The sequence below is a fragment of the Piliocolobus tephrosceles genome, chromosome X (assembly GCF_002776525.5).
Source record: "Piliocolobus tephrosceles isolate RC106 chromosome X, ASM277652v3, whole genome shotgun sequence".
Lineage (NCBI taxonomy): Eukaryota > Metazoa > Chordata > Mammalia > Primates > Cercopithecidae > Piliocolobus > Piliocolobus tephrosceles.
Window position 1 is genome coordinate 87,689,900 of NC_045455.1, and position 23,207 is coordinate 87,713,106.

A 23,207-nucleotide genomic window follows, 5' to 3' on the forward strand; every position below is an offset into this window, starting at 1 on the left:
AACAAAGCTGCTGTGAAGATCTGTACACAAGCCTTTGTACACAAATACATGTTTCATTTGTATACAAATACACGTTTCGTTCTTCTTGGTTAAAAATGTACCAGTGAATGATTTGGGCATGTAATACGTACGTATATATAACATTTTTAAGTTAGTAAACTGTTTTCCAAGTAGTTGTGATTTTTTATTTTTTTTCTTTTGGAGACAGGTTATTGCTTTGTCACCCAGGCTGGAGTGCACTGGAAAGATCATTGCTTACTACAGCTGCTCAAGTGATCCTCCAGCCTAGTTGTATTATTTTATTATGTCCACCAGCACTGTATAAGAGATCAAGTTGCTCTATGTCCTCAGGAATACATGCTTTGGTTGGTCTTTTTCATTTTAGACATTCTAATAGGTGTGTAGTGGTATCTCAATGTGGTTTTAATTAGCATTTCCCAAATAACTTATTTGTCATTTTATATCTTCTTTGAAATATTCACATTTTTTGACTACTTTTATTGAGTTTTTAAATTTTCTATTACGAAGTTGTGAGAGTTCACCAAATAGTCTGGATTGAAGTCCTGCCCCAACCGCCCCCCCCTTTTTTTTGCTTTTTTTCAAAAAAAAAAAAAAAATCTTTTGACACAGTGTAAAACTCATAAGAAATGTTACCTTTTACCTTGTTTCATGATATGTAACATCTTACATAACCATAGTATGTTTTCAAAACCATAAACACTGGTGCAATAATTTTAGCTAAACTGCCCACCTCATTCAAATTTTACCAGTTTTTGAGTGCAAAAGTGCACTCAATTTGACTGCATTTTTGCAGGATATTTTTCCAAGTACGGAGTTCTAGGGTGACACTTTTTTTCTTCCTGTATTTTAAAGACACTGTTGTATTGTCCACGATTTGTATTATTTCCAGTGAGAAATCAGCTATCAGTACTGTCGTTTCTCAGCATCTGCAGGAGATCGGTTCCAGGACCCTCCTCCAGTCCCTCCACACATACCAAAATCCACGGGTAATCAAGTTCCTCATATTAAATGCCTAATAGTTATATGTAGTCTATGCACATAGGTGTATACTCCTATATACCTTAAATCATCTCTAGATTACTTATACCTAATGAAATACAAATGCTATATGTTACATGGTATTTTTTATTTGTATTATTGTTACTGTTGTATGATTTTTTTTTGGTGTTTAGGTTTGTTTTTTTCCCCCCCATCCATGATTGGTTGAATCCAAGAATGCAGAACCCATGGATATGGAAAGCCAATGGTATAGCGGTTCTGCAAACATGGTTTTGTTTTGTTTTTTGGCATTGCTGCTTCTTTGATGTGCCTTGGTGTAATTTTCTTCATGTTTATTTTGCCTGTGATTCACTGGACACCTTGAGTCTGTGGGTTTACAGCTTCATCAAGTTTGGAAAATGTTGCCCAATATTTCGTAAAATACTTTCTCTGTACATCCCACCAGCCCCATCAGGAACTCCAATTATTCGGATATTAGGTCACTTGATGTTATCCCATGGCTCACATTTTCTCTGCATGTGGTTTTTTGGGGCAGTTTCTATTGCTATGCCTTCAAGTTCACTAAACAGTTCTGCAACGTCTACTGCCATTAATCCCATCCAACATATTTTTCATTTCAGACACTATAGCTTTAAACTTTCAAAGTCTGATTTGGATTTCTTATATATGTGTATATGTTTCATTCCTGTACTAACATGTTTAATATTTCCTCTAAGCTTCCTCAACATATGAAATAGTTATAATAATTATTGTTGATGTTCTTATATAACTATTTCTGAATCATTTCTGGATCAGTTTTGAATGATTATATTTTCTTTTCTTCATGGGTCTTACTTTCCATCTTTGCCTGTTTGGTAACTTTTGATTACATGGTAAATAATGTGACTTTTATCTGCTGGGTCCTGGATATTTTCGTATTCCTGCAAATCTTGACCTTTGCTCTCCATTGTAGTTAAACTGCTTAAAAATTAGTTTGATTCTTCCAGGTCTTGCTTTTAAGTTTTGTTAGGAGGAACCGGGGAAGGATTTATTCTAAGGCTAATTTGACCCCACTACTGAGGCAAATGCCTTCCAATTAGCCTTACTTGGTGCTTTGTGAGTTATGAAGTTTTCCACGTTGGCTGGTGAGAACAGGAACTACTCCGGGTCATGTATAGATCTGAGAATTGTTGACTGTGATCTTCTTGGCAACTTCTTTTTCCAGCTCTGGTAGCCTCTTCATTCACATCCTGAATTCACATCAGCTAAAGATTCAAGAGGGTTCCCTTAGCAAATTGCCAGAGTTCTCTCTGTATGTGAGCTCTCTCCTCTTCAGTATGTTTTCTTGTACACTATTGCCGCCTTGGCCACTGTGGACTTCCAGTTTGGTCTCCTCAATTCAGACACATCAGCAGGCTCCACCTGATGTCCCCCTTTCTGTACAAGGTTGGGAAACTCTCCCAAGGTAGTAAGCTGGGTTAATCACAAGGTTCACCTCGTTTGTTTTCCATCTCTCGGGGATCACTGTCCTTCACTGTCTGTTATCCAATGTCTTGAAAACTGTTGTTACATATGTCTTGCTCAGCTTGTTAGCTGCTTCTGAAAAGAGGGTAAGTCTAATCCCTGTTCTTTCACCTTGGCCAGAACTTAGTGGTAATGTTTTGAAAACATTAAGGAATTCTCTGACTTTGAGTTATCGATATATAAAATTTAGCTAACTGTTTTTGGTTAAACATCCAGTAGTAGAGAGGCGAGCTACAAGTACCATTTCAAATAACTTGTGAGCAATTCGGTCTACTTTCTTATAAAGCTGGTTTTTCAAGCTTTGTTGTGCTTTCCTTATAATCTCTTTCCTAAAAAGACAAATTATGTCACACGCACAGTTTAACTAACTGTCCTTTTGATAATGCCCACATCTTTGAAGCAACAAGTCACAGAGTCTATTTTACATAAATATTTCTCCAATACAATTACGTCTACCCATGCCACTGGGAGTGACTTGGCAACAGCAATGAGTAGTGAATTATTTGGAAAAGCAAAAGACAGGGAACCAATAATGAGAGAGAAAGATAAGCCTGCGGAATTTTTTTTGCCTTGTTAAAGTGATCTAAAAAGACATAAAAAGATGAGACCCACACAGGCACGGCTGCTCATACCTCTAATCCTACAACTTTGGGAGGCCAAGGTGAGAGGACTGCTCAAGGCCAAGAGTCTGAGACCAGCCCGGGCAACAAGAGACACTCTCTCCACCAAAATAAATAAATATATAAAATGAAATTTTTTTCATTAGCCAGGTGTGGTGGTATGCACCTCTGGTCCCAGCTATTCAGGAGAATTTCTTGAGCCCAGGAGGTGAAGGCTGCAGTGAGCCATCTCTACACCACCACCGTCCAGCCTGCGTGACAGAGTAAGACCCTGTTTCAAAAAAAAAAAAGATGAGATTCATGGACATAAAGAGCAGCCCAACTGATACCTAATTTTACTGGTCTTCAGTGTTAATAAACAACACAGGATAAAGAGGAACAGAGGGAGATGGAAAGGAGAAGTCAGATGGTTAACAAGAATCCCGAAGTTCACATAAAGTTTTTTTCTTGTTGTTGTTATTTAATGAATTGTTATTTCCACTTATTTCAAGCACATACAAATATGGCCAATTTAAAATTTATTATCAAAATATACTCAACTTCTGGGTTAGTAAGAAACTGACCTATTTAAAACCTGCGAAGTTTAATCTTAAAAAAAAAAAGTTAAAAGTGACACCTAAATACAATGACTATTGTAAAATTAGTCTAATAATATAGTTTATAAACTTTCTGAAGCAAACTAGGCCCTCTGATTTAAGCATCTCAATAAAGGAAATATAATTTTCTAAATCAGATAAAATTGGTGGAGACAGCAGAAGAAAGCTAATGACCAGTATTTCCAAAAGATTCACATTAGTGTTCTTCTAAATAAAAGTTCTCCGATTTATAATTTGACAATCTTAAAGGGAAAGTAGCATGTGTATGTTGGAACCTGGCAAATGAAGATCAATTAGTAATAAGCTTTACATTATAATGAGATGAAAACTAAAATTTTTATGATCTCAGCATAAAGCAATTCTCTGTACGTAACAGCTTGAAACTACAGACATGTAAATTTCCAAAGACAGTTGTTAGCTCATCCTTTACAAAGTTTACCAGAAATGGATAATACTATAAACATTTCTAACAATCTCCTGTGTACCTTTTATGAGAACAGTTTGATAATATTATCAAAATGAAAAATAAGGCCGTGCAGTGGCTCACACCTGTCAACCTACTACTTTGGGAGGCTAAAGGTGGAGGATCACTTGAGCTCAGGAGTTCAAGACCAGCCTGGGCAACACAGCAAGACCCCCATCTCTACTAAAAGTTAACAACATTTAGCCATGCATGATAGCACACATCTGTAGTCCCAGCTACTCTGGAGACTGAAACAGGATGACTTGAGCCCAGAAGATAAAGGCTGCAGTGAGTTGTGATCATGCCACTACACTCCAGAGTGGTAAAAGGAGAAAGGAAAAAGGGAAGGAGAAGGGGAAAAGAAAAAGAAAGGCAGGCAGGCAGGAAGGAAGGAGAAAAAAGGGAGGAGAGGGGAGAATAAGCAAAGAATAAGCATGCCCCTGATCTAGCAAACCCACATCTAGGAATTAAAGCTAAGGAGAAAAATGACACATGTAGATAAGATTAAGGTTAGCACAGCATTTTTTACTATAATATTTTTTAGAAAGAAATAAGTAAAATAGCTACCAGCAGGGATTTGGTCACATGGACTGTGGAACATATCATAATGTATAACTATTAAAAACTGTGAGTTGATATATTTTTATTAAACATGAAAAGAGACACCTATACTCCTGATTCAGTAAAAATAAAAGATAAGCTAGAGAACAGCAATGAAACTAAATTGCTATTTATATAAAATTGCTTCCTTATGCCTGAGAGGGAATGGAGGAATGCGTGTACATACAGGTATGTAAAAACATGTTAAAGATGGTCACTAAAATGTATCAGACATGTTATCTGTGGGTGGTCACCTGGCTAAGGACATTTTGCCTTCTTCTTTGTACTCATCTTTAGTATGTGATTTTTTCCAGTAGTATATACAGTCAGCACTCCGTATTCATGGGTTCTGAATCTGCAGATTCCACCAACCACAGATAAAAAATATTTGGGGTAAAAAAAACCAACAATTTAAAAAATACAAACAATACAGTACAGCAACTATTTACATAACATTTACATTGTAATAGCTATTCTGAAGAATGCACATAGGTTATATGCAAACATGCCTTAAGCACCCCAGTATTTTGGTATCTCCAGGTGGTGAGGAGGTTGTTGCTAGAACCAATCCCGCAGAGTACAGAAGACCACTGTATAATTTTGACAAAAAACTTCTAAGAAAGTTCAAGATTTCTAAATCATAAAACCACTTACACCATTCCCTTTTTCAGTTGCGTATCATCGCTGAATGGAATTATCATAAGAATTCACAGGAATTATACAACATTTAAATTCAGACCAAAAAAGTCAATGCATATAAAAAGGAAAATCTGTATCCAAAGAATAGAAGACATTTAAAAATAAAATCTGATGTGTGCATCTGCTACAAACTAGGTATCCCTAATCAGAAAATCTGAAATCCTAAATGCTCCAAAATCTCAAACTTTTTGAGCTCAAACATGATGCTCAAAGTAAATGTTCACTGCAGTATTTCAGGCCAGGTCTTCAGGTTTAAGATGCTCAACCAATAAATAGATCCAAATATGCCAAAAACAAAAACAAAAACAACAACAAAAATCTGAAACACTTATAGTCCCAAGTATTTTGGATAAGGGATACTGAACCTGTACTTAAAAGAATCTGAAGTTATTTACATGTCAAAGTGCTCCAATAACAGTAATCATTAATAATCACAGGGCATACCACCTAGTTTATTCTATCACGGTCCCTAAAAGGAGCAAAAATGTTTACTTAGGTCAGTGAATAAGTCGTACAGGAAAGTGAGACTATCACAACATTCCAAAGAGGCAAGAACTACTTTACACAGCTACAATTATTTCTATACTTATGCATATCTTCTATCCATAGCCATATAACAGGAAAACCTATTTGTCACATTCCACAGTAAGTAATTTGTAATACTTAGATGTATTCTTCCTAACAAAGAATCCTGCCATATTTAATCATAAAATTTAACATATATTAAGATTTTCAAATTGTTTGGACGAACGGAGGCAGGATGGTTCACTTCCGGGTTCTTCTTCACCACCAACTCTTCCCGTGTGTGCGAGAATGCAGCTGACGCCCGGGAAGGTAAAGATTAATCAGGCATGCACCAGGTGATGTCAATCTGAGGAGACCAAGATTTACCTGGTGGCACCTGCGGAGCCCCCCCTCCCCCGACATGCCCGTGCCCCGCCTATTGCCCTTCCACTCCTAGAAAAGTCACTCCCAGCAGATGCGCCCGGGGCGGGCTTTCTCAGCCCCCACTCTTGTCGGGACTGTATTAGAAACTCCACCCCGCCCCCACCCCCCGGCTCCGGTCCCTGAAGCTAGATGACCAAAGAATAAATTTGCAGTTTTGCTTTTAGCCTTGCCTACTCGCTGGTTCTTTTGTGCCCACTCTGGTGGTCTTAGAAAAACAAATCGGTTGGTGCCGAAACCCGGGAGGAGTCCCCTCCTCAGGCCTCTAGGGATTGAGGAACCTCCTCCTGCTCCCACGCCGCAGACGGACCAGGACCTGAGACCTGCTTCCCTCACTCTCACGGCCTCTCTGGGGTAAGTGCCCTTGTCTCCTCTTTACCTCCCTCGGCCAGAAATCCTGCGCAGGTCCGAGGTCCATTTTGAGCCACCAAGTGGCTTGGGAGACCCGTTCAGGACGGAGACGTCCGCCTGAAGGTAATCTCCACTTTGGCTTCAAGAGCCTCCAGTCTGTCTCTGCTGGTTCCAAAGGACGCTTTGAAGCCAGGCAGAGATCCACTTCCATTTCCATTGTGTCCATTGTGTGTCGGTAAAGAGGAAACAAACGGGAAACCCCCCCAGTCCAAATTTCTAAAGAGCACCCCCTTAGGGTGCCTCCTAGCCAATTTAAAAACCTTACAGCTTGAACAAGACCTTAGGAGGAAGCGGTTAATTTTCCTTTCCACTGTGGCGTGATCGACCTCAGCAATTTCTGCCAGCGGCTAGGAAAGTGGTCCGAAATTAATTACGTACAAGGCTTTTGGGCCTTAAGCTCTCGTCCCTATACTCCTCCTTCTCTCCACCCCCTCCCTTCCTGCCCAGACTCCTCCTCCTCCCCCCATCCAGACTCCTCCTTCCTCCTCCTTATCTACTAGTAATCCACTCGGTCCCATGCCTCCTTTGGGGCCCCCAACTGGCTGTCTTGAGTCCCCTATCTCTGCCCACACCCTCCTACAGTGTTAGCACCTTTGCGAGAGGCGGCTGGGGCGGAGGGGGTAGTCAGAGTACATGTCCCTTCTTCATTGGCCAATCTTTCCAAAATTGAGAAGCGTTTAGGTGATTTCTCAGCTAATCCTACCATATACATAAAGGAATTTAGACACCTTTGTCAGGCCTATGACTTAACTTGGCATGACCTCCAGGTTATCCTAGCCTCTACCCTAAACTGACTGAGGTTCTAACCAAATATACCCGGTTAGATCTGGCCTCCCCCACAGGGGCCACTATTTTGGAGTCTTATTTCATTTCTCAATCAGCTCCTGACATTCGTAAAAAACTTCAAAAGGTAGAGAATGGTCCTCAGACACCAATACAAGACCTAGTTAAATTAGCCCTTAAGGTCTATAACTCCAGAGAGGAGACGGCAGGCTTGCCTTGAACAGAAGTTACAGCTCCTAGCAGCGGCTTTACAGCCCAGTCGTAACCCCAGACCAGAGAGCACACACCCCGCAGACTCCAAAGCTACAAAAGGAGCCTGCCTGCTATAAGTGCGGCAAGGCAGGACACTATGCCAACAGGTGTCCGCAAGGTCCCCGAGCCCCAACGCAGCCTTGCTATAAGTGCAAGGCATCAGGACATTAGGCCAGTGAATGTCCTAACCCTCGTCCACCAGCAACCCCCTGCCCTGCTTGCCAGCAGGGAGGAAACTGGAAGTCTGATTGCCCCACCCTGAGAACAGGTGCCGCGCCTCTACGTGACCCCCTTTCCCAGGATCCTGGGAGCTCCTTCCAGCTCCTACATCTGGACGACGATGACAACTGAAGGTGCCGAGACTCGGGGACCCCCATCACCCTCGCCAAGCCGCGGGTAACTCTCCTGGTAGCGGGTAAGACAATTTTTTAATCAACAGCGAGGCTACCTATTCTGTTTTGCCGTCCTTCTCTGGACCTAGCCTTCCATCCAATATCTCTGTAGTAGGAGTAAGTGGAAAGCCATCCACTCCACGAAAAACTCCAATCCTTAATTGCTGCCTGGCCACCAAGTACTTTGCGCACTCATTCCTCATTCCCAACTAAAAAGGGCCCCTACCGAAAGCAATCAGTGGAAATCAGTTTGGCTTTCCCCCACTCACCTCAAACTTACTAAATTTTCTTAACTATCTCATACTCCCCAACCTTGCCAGGACCATCCTTCTGGGTTTTGCCCATATTCCAACAAATGCTTCCATTCCTCATTCCTATACTAATACTGTGCCTTATTTTATTCTTCATCCATACGTCCAAATACCAACCATGGGCCCCGACCTTAACAACGCCCCTTAACAGCAGGAAGTAGCCAGACAGACCACGGCGCCCCTTTATCACTATTATCAATAAAAGGTTGGACTGTTTGGACGAACGGAGGCAGGATGGTTCACTTCCGGGTTCTTCTTCACCACCAACTCTTCCCGTGTGTGCGAGAATGCAGCTGACGCCCGGGAAGGTGAAGATTAATCAGGCATGCACCAGGTGATGTCAATCCGAGGAGACCAAGATTTACCTGGTGGCACCTGCGGAGCCCCCCCCTCCCTCGACATGCCCGTGCCCGGCCTATTGCCCTTCCACTCCTAGAAAAGTCACTCCCAGCAGATGCGCCCGGGGCGGGCTTTCTCAGCCCCCACTCTTGTCGGGACTGTATTAGAAACTCCACCCCGCCCCCACCCCCCGGCTCCGGTCCCTGAAGCTAGATGACCAAAGAATAAATTTGCAGTTTTGCTTTTAGCCTTGCCTACTCGCTGGTTCTTTTGTGCCCACTCTGGTGGTCTTAGAAAAACAAATCACAAATGTTTTCCACATTGATATTTTATTTCATGAAACTGTACCGAGGGAAAATTTACGACAATACGTAAAGCGTTACATTTCAGGAACACATTAGGCCAAATAATCATCCAGCTAATCAATAATCCAGGTCCATCCATTCAATTATTTGAATACCTAATATATAAAACACACTGTGAAAGGCACTGTGCTAGGCACTGTGAGGAAGAAAGACGTATAACATAGACACTGTGTTCTACAAGTTCACGCTGACATTTCACAGGTATACAATGTATCCTGAACCCAATTCTACACTCTCAAAAACTCTGAACATCCATGTATCAAAAGATATATATTATCTACAATGTGCCATATCAGTATATGATATTAGCTTATGTGATGAGTTCTATAAATGAATAATTAGAATCTGGTAAGTGCTAGGACAAAGGGAGCAAACACCTAATGCTGTCTAATTAGGCCATAAGACCATATGCGTGAATGGAATCTTAAAAGACAAGTCTAAGTCAAGACAGAAGGAAGGGTTCATCAAGCAAGGTGAATGTTCAAAGAGAATAGTCATAGGAGAAGCAAGAAGAACACGGAACTCTTTGTGGTACTTGCATGGTGCTGCAAACAGTTCTGTAGGCATGCAGCAATAAACAGGAACAAGAGCAAGAGGCAGCTTGGATGCCTTCGTAAGGGATTTTGACCTTTTTTTCCCCCAATGACAAGGATGAGAGGCAAAATCAGACAATCAGGTAGTTGCTTGAAAAAAACAACTAGAAGCAGGAAACCAGCTAACAGACCACAATATAATAATCCAAGCAAGAATTAAAGGCGTACCCTACATTATAACTCAGTTAACAGAGTAAAAATAATTTCAAACCAGCAACAGATCTCAGTAGCTGAAAGATATGGCAGGTAAGGAAGTGAGGGGTCAAAAAGAGCTCACAAGTTAGATGCTGAATGATATCAAAAACCAAGATATATAGTGGCATGTAGTTGTGAATAAGTGAGTGCCTACAGGTGTGTGTGAATGAAAAACAGGTTTGAAGGAAAATATATGGTGTTCATTTTACTTTTTATTCATTCATTTTTATTTTTTACAGGAACCCGCCCTGCCTCTGTCAGAAGGGGAGGAACCCTAACTTGGTGTTCATTTTAGACAGGCTGAGTTTTAAGTCCTATATCATGGAGATGAAGATGCTCAGAAGAAACCAGAAACATAATAGAATGAGCGCAGAGGACTAGCAGGGGAAAAAAGTATCCAGGAGTCAAATGTGACTAGGGAGGAGCTGAAGTATTGAAGACATGTGAGATTACAAAGAGCACTATGAAGGGTAAAATAAAAAAGAGTCAATGACAGAGCCTGGGAGAGTTCCTGATGGCAGGACAAAGGCCAAGAAGTCTTAAAACAAACAAACAAACAAAAAACCACTAATAACAATCTAAGAGCTAAGAGAATAACAGTTTCAAAAAAAGAGGAATCATCAACTGTCAATTGTAGCAGAGGGCGAGTAAGAGGAATGTCGTTAATTTCGCAAGTCAGGGGCTGGGCACAGTGGCTCATGCCTGTAATTCCAGTACTTTGGTGGCTGAGGCAGGTGGATCACCTGAGGTCAGGAGTTCGAGACCAGCCTGGACAACATGGCAAAACCCTATCTCTACTAAATATACAAAATTAGCCGGGTGTGGTGGCACAGCCTATGGTCCCAGCTACTCGGGAGACTGAGATAGGAGAATTGCTTGAAACTGGGAGGCAGACGATGCAGTATGCCAAGATTGAACCACTGCACTCCAGCCTGAGTAATACAATGCGAAACTCCGTCTCAAAAAAAAAAAAAAAAAACCGTTTCAATAGAATAGTGAAAAGGAAAGGGAAAATACTGGGAATTAAGTGATGAACAAAAGGTGAAAAAGTAGACACCACAATAATAGAAACCATTTCCCAAATTGTATCCCAGAGTTTTCCAAATGTACTGACCAAAGAATCTTTTCCTCATAGAGCATTCTTTGTTCTGGGGTTCATCAAGTGTCAGAAAAGATTTAAACATGGAATGTTTATAAGTTAAGAGTATGTAACCAACATAGAGAAACAGATTGTATTGAAAAAGAGACACATGAAAGAACAAGTTGGTGGAAAAAATAAAGATGGCTTTCAGCATGTAACAAACACCATTTGTCTGACACAGGAGGAAAAATAAGAATATTAATGAAAATGTAGATAGGCAGAAAGTTGATACATGAGGCAATTCTTTCTTTCTTTTTTTTTTTCTTTTTTAGAAACAAGGTTTTTTTCGTTTTCGTTTTTTAAGAGGGTCTTGCTCTGTTACCCAGACTGGAGTGCAACAATGCAATCATATTTCACTGCAGCCTCAAATTCATGGGATTCTCTTGCCTCTGCCTCCTGAATAGCTGAGACTACAAGCACACGTCACCACACCCAGTTAATTATTATTTTTTGTTTTGTAGAGACAGGGGTCTCACTATGTTGCCCAGGTTGGTCTTGAACTTCAGGGCTCAAGTGAATCCTCCCGTCTCAGCCTCCCAAAGTGCTGGGATTACAAGAATGAGTTATCAAAGGCCAGGTGCGGTGGCTCACTCCTGTAATGCCAGCACTCTGGGAGGCCAAGGTGGGCAGATCACGAGGTCAGGAGATCGAGACCATACCGGCTAACATGGTGAAACCCCGTCTCCACTAAAAATACAAAAACGAAATTAGTCGGGCGTGGTGGCGGGCGCCTATAGTTCCAGCTACTCGGAAGGCTGATGCAGGAGAATGGCGTGGACCCAGGAGGTGGAGTTTGCAGTGAGCCGAGATCGCGCCACTGCACTCCAGCCTGGGTGACAGAGCTGGAAAAAAAAAAAAAAGAGTAAGTTAACACACCCAGCCCACACTTCATTCTTTTTTAAATGTTTAAACTTTGTCACAGTAGACAGAACCACAATGAATTCCTAATGACCTTTATTCTCCCTTCTCTTAAGAATACAAAGTCATTACCCTAAAGTGATAGAGTAAGGGTTGAGTAGGTCTGAGAATATTAAAGATTTAGAGTATCAGCTAGAGAGAAGAGGAGGTCCAGGGTAAGATGGGTGTACAGAAAGCAATAGATTTATAGAAAGGCCACTGCAGCTGCACCATAGCTCTGTAACTCTTCAAAGTCTCCAGGCACCCTATGTAGACAGCTTGAAGCTTCACCTTTACAAAGTCCAATCCATTGAATCAAAAGCCTACACTATCCCATTTCCTGGGGCCTAAGACGTTACAAATCACCTGAGGTAATACCAAAACCCAGTGAGTAAAGACGGAAGTAAATCCAGTGAGTTTCCAAACCACCCCCCCGCCCCCGAGATCTTAAAAGAAGCAGTAACAAGCAACTAGAATTCACACGAGAATTTATAGGCCAAGAGATGTTAATGTGTGCATTCTTATAATTAAACACTTCTTACAAGAAATGCCATTTAATCACACAAGGGGAAAAAAGTAGCATCAAAAGAGATGCTGACAAGGAGACAATGAAATCAAATGGATCCCCTAACACATCCACAGTCCAACAGTTCTTATTCAATTGTATCACTTCATGGAATAAGCTAAAACAACAGTAATATTATAATTTATGATTCGCAACCACACAATTTTTAAAAGTCTGAGACAAAACTAGCGTGATTTTATTTAACGTGTCACTTAACCTGCGATACTATGAGACATTTACAAAATCATACATTTCCCAGACCTTTTCATTCAAGTTGAAATGTAAAATCACAGGAAAAAACACATTAAGTTGTCCAGGTTGGTCTTGAACTTCAGGGCTCAAGTGAATCCTCCGGTCTCAGCCTCCCAAAGTGCTGGGATTACAAGAATGAGTTATCAAAGGCCAGGTGCGGTGGCTCACTCCTGTAATGCCAGCACTCTGGGAGGCCAAGGTGGGCAGATCACGAGGTCAGGAGATCGAGACCATACCGGCTAACATGGTGAAACCCGGTCAAAAAAGCATTTATTTTTCAAAACATTCAAGTGAGTTACCATTTAAATGTGAGCCGTTAAAAGACAGCAGTGTCACTGCCTCATTCTACACACACCATGATTTAAGCACATATGAATATAACTTCAGGCTGCACTCTAAACACACATAAACAAACACCAACTTTAGGAGATAAGCTGAGAAGGTAAAACTGGACAATGGACATTTATTTAGTATCTATTATGTGCTTGGAAATTTGAATCCTCACAACAATTCTGTAGGACAGGTTATAAAATATTTCAACCCTAAGCATGGCATTTGAACTATGTGGTCATAGAACAAATAAAAAATCTTGAATTCACATACAGATTGGCCAGGTAAAGTGATGGGTAATCATCCAGTGATGGGTAAACATCCTAGGCAAAGACTAAAGGAAAGATCGAAGTGAATTTGCACTTAGGTGAAATGAAGTGTTTTTGATGTGGTGTCTCACGTGATCTTCCATTCACCATCTGCTTGGCATCTGGGCTGAGATGATGAAAAAAATATAAAACAGAGAAGCTGGTTGGGCGTGGTCGCTCACGCCTGTCATCCCAGCACTTTGGGAGGCTGAGGCGGGCGGATAACGAGGTCAAGAGATTGAGAGATTGAGACCATCCTGGCCAACATGGTGAAACCCCATCTCTATTAAAAATACAAAAATCATCTGGGCGTGGTGCCGTGAGCCTGTAGTCTCAGCTACTCAGGAAGCTGAAGCAAGAGAATCACTTGAACCTGGAAGGCGGAGGATGCAGTGAGCCGAGATCACACCACTGCACTCCAGCCTGGCAACAGAGCAAGACTCTGTCTCAAAAAAAAAAACCCACAAAGCAGAGATGCTTTCTCATTAAACAACACTATCAAGAGGTAATTAAGTCTATCACAAGGCTTAAAAGATTGAAAAATAGCAAGAACACTTGGATAACGTTAAACTATTTTTTTTAAAGATGGAAGAGCTCTAATATTCAAAATAAGTAATTATCCTATGTACGAAATCAGTTGTGTGACATTAAAACTAAGCAGTGGTAACATATGGTGGCTATGAGCTCCAAAAAGTCTATGATTAATTTTTTTAAATACAGAAAACCCAGACCCAGTGTGGTGGCTCACACCTGTAATCTCAGCATTTTGGGAGGCTGAGGCGAGTGGGTTGCTTGAGTCCAGTAGTTCAAGACCAGCCTGGGCAATATGGCAAAACCCTGTCTCTACAAAAAATACAAAGAAAACCTGGCTGGGCACGGTGGCACATACCTGTAGTCCCAGCTACTTGGGAAGCTAAAGTGGGAAAACTGCTTAAGCCCAGGAGGTAGAGGCTGCAGTGGGCCATGAGGACACCACTGCACTCCTGCTTGGGTAACAGAGTGAGGCCCTATCTCAATAAATAAATAAATGATATAGAAAAGTCTTAAAATAAATTACCACAAAATTACACATATTATCCAATAAAAGAAAATTAAGGTCAGGCATGGCCACTCACACCTGTAATCCCAGCACTTTGGGAGGCCAGGAGTTCAAGAACAGCCTGGATAACATGGTGAAACGCCGTCCCTACCAAAAATAAATAAATAAATAAATAGCCAGGCATGGTGGCACACACCTGTGGTCCCAGCTACTTGGGAGGCTGAAGAGGGAGCATCGCTTGAGCCTGTGAGGCAGAGGTTGCAGTGAGCCAAGATTGCACCACTGCACTCCAGCCTGGGCAACAGAGCGAGACCCTGTCTGGGGGGAAAAAAAAGTAAGAAAGAAAGAAAGAAAATTAAACAGTAGCACTGAAAAACAGTAAAATACTGGGTTGGTGCAAAATTATTTGTGGTTTTTGCATTAAAAGTAATGGCAAAACTGCAATTACTTTTTCACCAACCTAATACCTTCAGGATACAGAAATAAACACATGCTTAACCTCAAATATTTACCATCCAGTAGAAAAAGACAAACAGGCAAACAAATTTAATACAAAACAGAATGAAATAACTGTTAAACACCAAATACATTGGGAATAGTAAAGTTAAACAAATTGTGTGTGTGTGTGTGTACATATATATATTCCATCCTGCCTGCTGTGTGGACAAGTAATCCCAGAGAAAGTAGTATTTGAGCCATCTCTTAAAGGAAAAAGAAGGAAGATTTGTTTTTCAGGCTCAGTTAACAATGGTTCAGAGAACTGACAATGTATTTTACATTTTATGTAATATAAAAGATCTCATATGGTTAGGATGTAGCATATGTGGATGGATATGAAGAGACAGACCCAGATAGGTAGAAAAGATTAAATCCTAAAACAATTGACAAAAATTATTCAGAAGCTGTTTATGTGTAAGGAATAAACAATCTCAGTATTTATTAAAAAGGAATGAGGGGTAAGATACTATAGACTTTTAAAAAGGAAGAATTAGAGGCAGATAATACAGCAGAAAAATCTCAAAATTTAGTACCGATCTTGGCTAGAATCGCAGCTCTACCACCAACTAGCATTAAGCTTTCCTAAGGCCCAATTCTGTTGTCAAATGGGGATAATATGTGATTATTGTTACAAAGACTTACCATAACAAATGTACACTGTTCAATATATTCTATTTTAATTAATGATTTGTCAAAGCACAGTAGTTTCCTTCTTACAATATGTGTTAGATTAAAAAAGTAATCCAGGGGAGGAAAAAAAAGTAAGCGGTAGAATGAAAGAGACAACAGGGAAGGAATATTTAGTCTCAGAGACCGGGAAGATAATACCATAAACTGAAGAAGGAGTATAAGAGAAATATATGAGAAGCAGTAAATCTGGAAAACCAAAAATCAAACCATGTTTCTAGACTTTCCAGAGTTGTAGGGAGAGTGGCATATTTACCCATATGCAAAGACATCAGACGCACAAAAAATCTGGGCCTTGAACTCATAAGACAATTCTAAAAGTAACATTTCAGAATCAATGGCATACAAGAAAAAGCAAAGAACAAGTGAACCAAGAACAGGAGCTCACAAGGAGCCAGGGACAAAACAAAGAGTGAAAAGTCCAAAGAGAGGCAGTTGTGGTTGTTTGTGCCTATAATCCCACTACTTTGGGAGGCTGAGGTGGAAGGATCACTTGAGGCCAGGAGTTTGAAATCAACCTAAGCAACATAGTGAGACCCCCCCATCTCTTAAAAAAAAATATATATATATATATTATTACTATTATTATTTTGAGATGGAGTCTTGTTCTGTTGCCCAGGGTTGAGTGCAGTGGCACAATCTCGGCTCACTGCAAGCTCTGCCTCCCAGGTTCACGCCATTCTCCTGCCTCAGCCTCCTGAGCAGCTGGGACTACAGGCACACTCCACCACGCCCAGCTAATTGTTTTGTATTAAAAAAAATTTTTTTTTGTTAAAAAGTACAAAGAGAAAGAAATGTCATGGCCAGTACAGTGGTTCACACCTGTAATCCCAACACTTTGGGGGGCCAAGGCAGGAGGATAGCTTGAGCCCAGGAGTTCAAGACTAGCCTGAGCAACATGGTAAGACCCCATCTTTACAAAAAGTTAAAAAAAAAAAAAAAATTAGGGTGTGGTGATATGTGCCTGCAGTCCCAGCTACTCAAGAGACTGAGACAGGAGGATCACTTGAGCACAGAAGGTCAAGACTATGAGGTAAGCCATGATTGCATTACTGCACTCCAACCTGGATGACAGAGAGAGACCCTGTCTCAAAAAGGGAAAAAAAAAAAAAAGAGAGAGAGAGAGAGAGAGAAAGAGTTTCATGATTAAAAAAAAAAAAAAAAAAAAAGTAGCCAGCAATATTAAGTGCTCAATAAAACTGCTGGATTTGGCAATTATGGAGATCCCTGGAAAACTCTGAGAGCCGTTTCAATAAAATTTTGGTAACACCAGTTTTCAGACATTTAAAGAGTAAATGGGTGGTAAGGAATTTACTCTTTACAGACATTTAAAGAGTAAATGGGTGGTAAATCCAGCACTGAAGAGAATAAATGCAATATGAATGACTGCATTCCATCAGAGCTCAGAAACTCGGACAAAGGTTTTGTTAAGTTTCTTGTTAGTTGGTTTGCTGGTTTTCCTTTGTTTTCAGAAGCAGAAAAAGACTAAGATGTTAGGTCAAGATTAAGAAATGAACATAAAGAAATGTTTAAAGTTCCAGAAAGAAAAGTAGTTAAATGGCACTGAGGAAAAAAGATGAAGCACAAAGAAAACTGACAGAGCTTACAAATGCTGCAGCGTCATGCGTAAGTTATAGCCTGTGTCTAGACAAATATGGATGCATTCTCATCCTCAAAAAAAGCTGTCCTGCAGAAATTCAGTTAACCAGTTAGATAATTAAACCAACTATAGCTACTAGAGCTACAGCACATAGAAGTAAAGAGATTCTGAGTCTGACAAACATGGACTCAAATTTCTGTTCCTCTACTAACTGTTTAACCTTAAAGCTACTTAGCTTCTCTGAAGATGTTTCTTCATCTAGCAGTAACATCTACCCCATAAGCTATTAGCAATACCAAAAGACAATAGATGTAAAAAGCTTAGCATAATGCCTGGCACAAGACAACCATTTAAGAAACACAGCCACATTACATAAAAGATGTTAAAACATTTTTCTGACCCTAGGATTGAGAGCACCTAAGATTTAAGGAAACAAATGGAATGGAAAAGATGAATATGCTCCTGACAAAATTCTTTCAACTAATATATGTCGAAAACACAAAACGATATTAAAAATAATTTCTAATCACACAAAAGTAAAAAAATGATATGGAATTGATTTATGTTATTTTTCTCTTACAAGAAAAAGATAAAAACTCCAATACAAAAATATGGATCAACATACTCTTTGCTTTGTATAAACTATTCCAGACCCCCCAGTTTAGGAATCCACACAGACAGTAATGGAGACGAGATGGGTATTTTTCAGTACTTCAACATGTGCCTGGTAAAGCGAAGCATTTTACACACTGTAAAGTTCTAAATTTGGGGTATAGCATTCCTTATCTCCTTAAAGGAAAAGAACTACCTGAAGTATAAAATAACAGTATTTGAAAGATTCAGATAACACCAATTCAGTATTTCACACATTAATGCAAATCTATTACCATTTTAATTATAAATAAAACATAACTATAACCAACCTAAAGATTTTTCAAGCTATTCTAAAAAACAAAGTACCTCAGAACTGCCACCAGGATAATGGGGGCAGTTGTGGAGAGGTCGAGTGGCTACACCTCTGCATTGGTAAGTATTTCACCCCCACAACCTACAAGTAATTCCGGTTTCACTTGTATCTGCTCTTAAATAGTTGGAGTCCAATTTCTTTTTTCAGACCTTCTTTTTTAAACTAAAAAATAATTGTAACAACCCATATCAAAAATCTCTCCACTACTGATATCAAAGACAAGCAAATTCAGTTTAAAAAAACTATATTGTTATTCATAATTGACATAGTCAAAACTTTCCAATGAAATCTGAAGCATATGGTTACATGAAACTCCCACCTTTTCTTATCTTTAGAAAATATTACCAAAATATCAGTTGGAGCAAATACCACATTTTACAATATTTACTTTTGGAATAATTTATTTATTCCTATGCCCAAGGCAATTCAGATACTACTAATGTATCAATGTTAAACAGAACAAAATACTGTGGAACCTATTTATAATATATGGTTGGAAACAGAAATAAAACCAAGTTGTTACCTTTGTTACATCTTTTCTGTGTATGGTATGTACATGTGGGATTATAAGCTTTGCCTCGGGATATATTTTAAATGCAAGTTTGGGAGGAAAGACATTTTACCTTTGGCTAAATTGAAATTTGGTTAATGAAACTATATTACAGAATAATTATCAATTTTTCAAAAATGGGAATACAATTATAATCCATATTAAAATGGCATATAAACTTTTTGTTGGTACTTCAAAATTTTATATAGAAGCTACCTGAGTTATAAATTTTCATTTGCATTATTCAATATTGACAATAAAGGTAGAGTCAAAGATGGAATGTATTTGTAATGACTCTATGACAACATACTACTGAAGTTAGTTTTAGAGCAACTCTTGACAAGTTTGTTTACATATACTTTTTGTTTCCTAGTAAAAATGTTAAAAAAGACAATATACGAAGCATCTTGTTCTTCAGATTCCAAATCAATCTGACTCTGTGTAATAAATTTTATATGACTCTTTTTTTTTTTGAGACAGAGTCCTGCTCTGTTGCCCAGGCTGGAGTGGGTACAATGGTGCAGTCTCGGCTTGCTGCAACCTCCGCCTCCTGGGTTCAAGCTATTCTCCTGCCTCGGCCTCCCGAGTAACTGGGATTACAGGCACTCGTCACTAAGCCTGGCTAAAAAAATTTTTTTTTCTTTTGTATATTTGTGGAGACAGGGTTTCACCATGTTGGCCAGGCTGGTCTTGAACTCCTGACCTCAGGTGATACACCTCCCCCAGCCTCCCAAAATGCTGGGATTACAGGCGTGCACCACCATGCCCGGCCTTATATGACTCTTGAATGTAGTCCTATCCTGAATAACTCTTGGGTATTAAAAATAATTGAACTCAAGTATTAATAAAATTGAAAAAGGAAAAACTACATTTAACTAAAAATAGTAAAATAATCGGCCAGGAGTGGTGGTTCATGCCTGTAATCCCAGCATTTTGAGAGGTCACGGCAGGCAGATCACCTGAGGTCAGGAGTTCGAGACCAGCCTGGCCAACACGGCAAGACTCCATCTCTAATAAAATTACAAAGAATTAGCCAGGCGTGGTGGTGTGTACCTGCAGTCCTAGCTACTTGAGAGGCTGAGGCACGATATCTTGAACCTGGGAGGCGGAGGTTGCAGTGAGCTGAGATGGCGTCACTGCCCTCCAGCCTTGGACACAGAGCAAGACTCTGTCTCATAAAACAAAAAACAAACAAACAAAAAAGTAAAATATTCTACAAAGAGGAAAAGCTCAAAAAGCCACCAAGAAAAAATCATTTAGTTGGTTAAGGGGTCACTAACCTTATACTCGGATTAGAAATTTTTTAAATTACCTAAGTATATCAGCTAAGTCATCCAATCCTTTCACACCCACCACCCCAAACAGACACCGAAAGCAGCCAAGATATTCACTTTCAAGAAATGTCTAATAAAAATTATTTTTACCTGTAAATTGTTTTCTGTGACTCTGTTCCACCAAACCATATTGATGGGTACTCCTGATTTACACCTGTCAGCAAGGCAGCCAATAGGGTTCTTTGCTTTTCGTGCCTTTGATCCCATCGGAACTAGCCTCTCCTCCAGCATCCCCAGGCGATACTTCCTTGGCTAGGAAAAAGAAGGAAAGAAACCAGGCCACTCCTAACAACCCCCACACTAATCTAAACTAACATGACTAACATATAGAGGATACTGGGAACGGTGGAATAGGAAACAAGTTTCTAAAACACTCCTTGTAATATCCTTACCACCACCCACAATCTCCCACCCCAGTATCAAACCCACATCGCCAAATAACCCACAGTCCTAATGGGCTAAAGAATATTAGATAAAGCAACAGATGTTTTTAGAAAAATACATTTTAATCTGATTGTATACAACTTTACTTAATGAACAGAAATTCAACTTATCAGCAAAGAAAAATGCTTTGCAAAATTTTCTCTACTGTCACTTACCTATTCTCACTGCAATACAAAGAAATGGTTTCAAGGGTACAAAATATAGATTTTTTTTTAAAGTTCACCAAACTACAACTTTTTCAGCTCCCCATCTTGTTAGTTTATTTCCAACTGAGAACTAATCCACTTTTTAAAAAGCAGTCAATTCCTAATAAATTGATTTTTTAAAAATTTTAATTCTATGCACATTAGACTTGAATATAAGTCACTCTATCTTAACTAGGCATTCAACCTAAAGTATTCAATGAAAAAAAAACACTCAGACTAAAAAACAACAACAACAAAACAGTAACACAAATTTAACTGCTCTTTTAAATCTCAATAATATGAACAGATTGATAATGAATAAATTACTCAATAAAATCATAAATTATTTGCCTAACATTGTAAGAAAATTAATAAACCATCTTAATAGCGGTTAGCAGGACATTCATTCATGAAAATTAGTTATTGTTTCCACCATCTTACTTCTCTTAATTACAGCAAATTTACACTACACTGCATCTTTAAGGAAAATTTGTATTTTTTTCCCTTCAGAAAATACTAACTCATGCTTGGGAAGGTAACTAATTTAAACTCTGAAATAAGAAAATATATGTTTACTCATTGCTCTGTCATGAGGTATAAGACTGCTGAAACAAAGAGCTAAAATTAAGTTTCTTCAAAAAAAGATGCTGGTCAGACACGGTGGCTCTTGCCTGTAATCCCAGCACTTCGAAGGCTAAGGCACGAGGATCACTTGAGCCCAGGAGCTCCACAACAGCCTGGGCAGCATTGCAAGACCCTGTCTCTATTAAAAAAAAAAAAAAAACCATATCCAAATATATTAATTATGTTTTCTAGTATAAAGAGAACCAATTTGAAAAAGACGTAATTTTCAAATTTCAAAAGTCTTGCAAACAATGCCTATGTGAATTATTCCATGCAAATTAGATTATCCATTCCACAAGTATGCATCTGCTATATAGTCTTTGATTTAAAGAGGACAAGGCCGGGCGCAGTGGCTCATGCCTGTAATCCCAGCACTTTGGGAGGCCGAGGTGGTGGATTACTTGAGGTCAGGAGTTCAAGACCAGCCTAGCCAACATGGTGAAACCTCATCTTTACTAGAAGTACAAAAATTAGCCAAGCTTGGTGGCATATGTCTGTAATCTCAGCTACTCGGCAGACTGAGGCAGAAAAATCACTCGAACCTGGGAGGCAAAGGTTGCAATAAGCCAAGATCATGCCACTGCACTCCAGCCTAGGCCACAGAATGAGACTCTGTCTCAAATTAAAACAAACAAACAAAAAAAAACCAAGGACAAAAATAACTAAACTTGCACTGAAAAAGGTAACTGGATTGCCTACCTACTCAATAAATATGGCAGTGGACAGAGTTTTATTTCTTTTTGCTTTCTGAGACAGTGTCTCATTCTGTCACCCAGGCTGGAATGCAGTGGTGCAATCACAGCTCAGTGGCAACCTCTGCTTCGGGGGCTCAAGCAACCCTGCCACCTCAACCTCCCAAGTAGCCAGGATTACAGGCATGCGCCACCATGCAAGGCTAATTTTTGTATTTTTAGTAGAGATGGGGTTTCACCATGTTGCCCAGGCTGGTCTCGAACTCCTGGACTCAAGCCATCCACCACCTCCCAAAGTGCCGAGGTTACAGGCATGAGCCACCACGTCAGGCCAGTGGACATAGTTTTATGAGACTAACATACTTCCACCTTTATGCAATCTTGAACCAATCTAGTTATTCTCTATGTCTATAGCATAGGGAACATTTTTTCTTTTTATTTGCTATCATACTTTACAAAAGCCACTGAGGGAACTTCTGTGAATGAGAATAAGTATGTACCCTAGTGATTCATGCCATGGAACCACATTATAAGCGAAAGAATTTTAAAGCAAGTTATTTCTAGTAACTTAATTCCTTGGAAAGAGTATAAGAATTAAATTGTACATTTTTGTGTTCAAACAGAAAACTATAAGGCTTTGACATACAGTAAGAATAACATAACCCTAATTAGACGTTCACTACTTTAAAATTTGTATTTGGCCAGGAAAGATGGCTCATGCCTGTAATCCTAGCACATTGGGAGGCGGAGATGGGCAGACTGCCTGAGCTCAGGAGTTTAAGACCAGCCTGGGCAACATGGTGAAACACCGTCTATACTAAAATACAAAAGAAATTAGCCATGCGTAGCGGTGTGCACCTGCGGTCCCAACTACTTGGGAGGCTGAGGCAGGAGAACTGCTTGAACTCGGAAAGCAGAGGTTGCAGTGAGCCGAGATCACGCCACTGCACTCCAGCCTGGGAAACAGAACAAGACTCCATCTCTACCAAAAAAAACAAAAAAAAAAC

The 23,207-nt window shown here is 39.8% G+C and overlaps 1 protein-coding gene across 6 annotated transcripts in view; it reads right to left on the bottom strand.

The window, feature by feature from the left end:
* PAN3 (poly(A) specific ribonuclease subunit PAN3) overlaps positions 1-23,207 on the bottom strand; it is a 163,061-nt gene that overhangs the window by 82,232 nt on the left and 57,622 nt on the right. For 5 of the 6 annotated variants that reach the window (XR_002730987.3, XR_002730986.3, XM_023208742.3 and 2 more), the window contains exon 5: positions 20,346-20,507. The exons of the other annotated variant lie outside the window; for it this stretch is intronic. Coding sequence is in view for 3 of the 5 variants with exons in the window: in XM_023208742.3 (XP_023064510.1) it covers positions 20,346-20,507 (162 nt within the window). In the remaining 2 variants the exon portion in view is untranslated. The remainder of the gene's footprint in view (positions 1-20,345; positions 20,508-23,207) is intronic. 6 annotated transcript variants of the gene reach the window in all.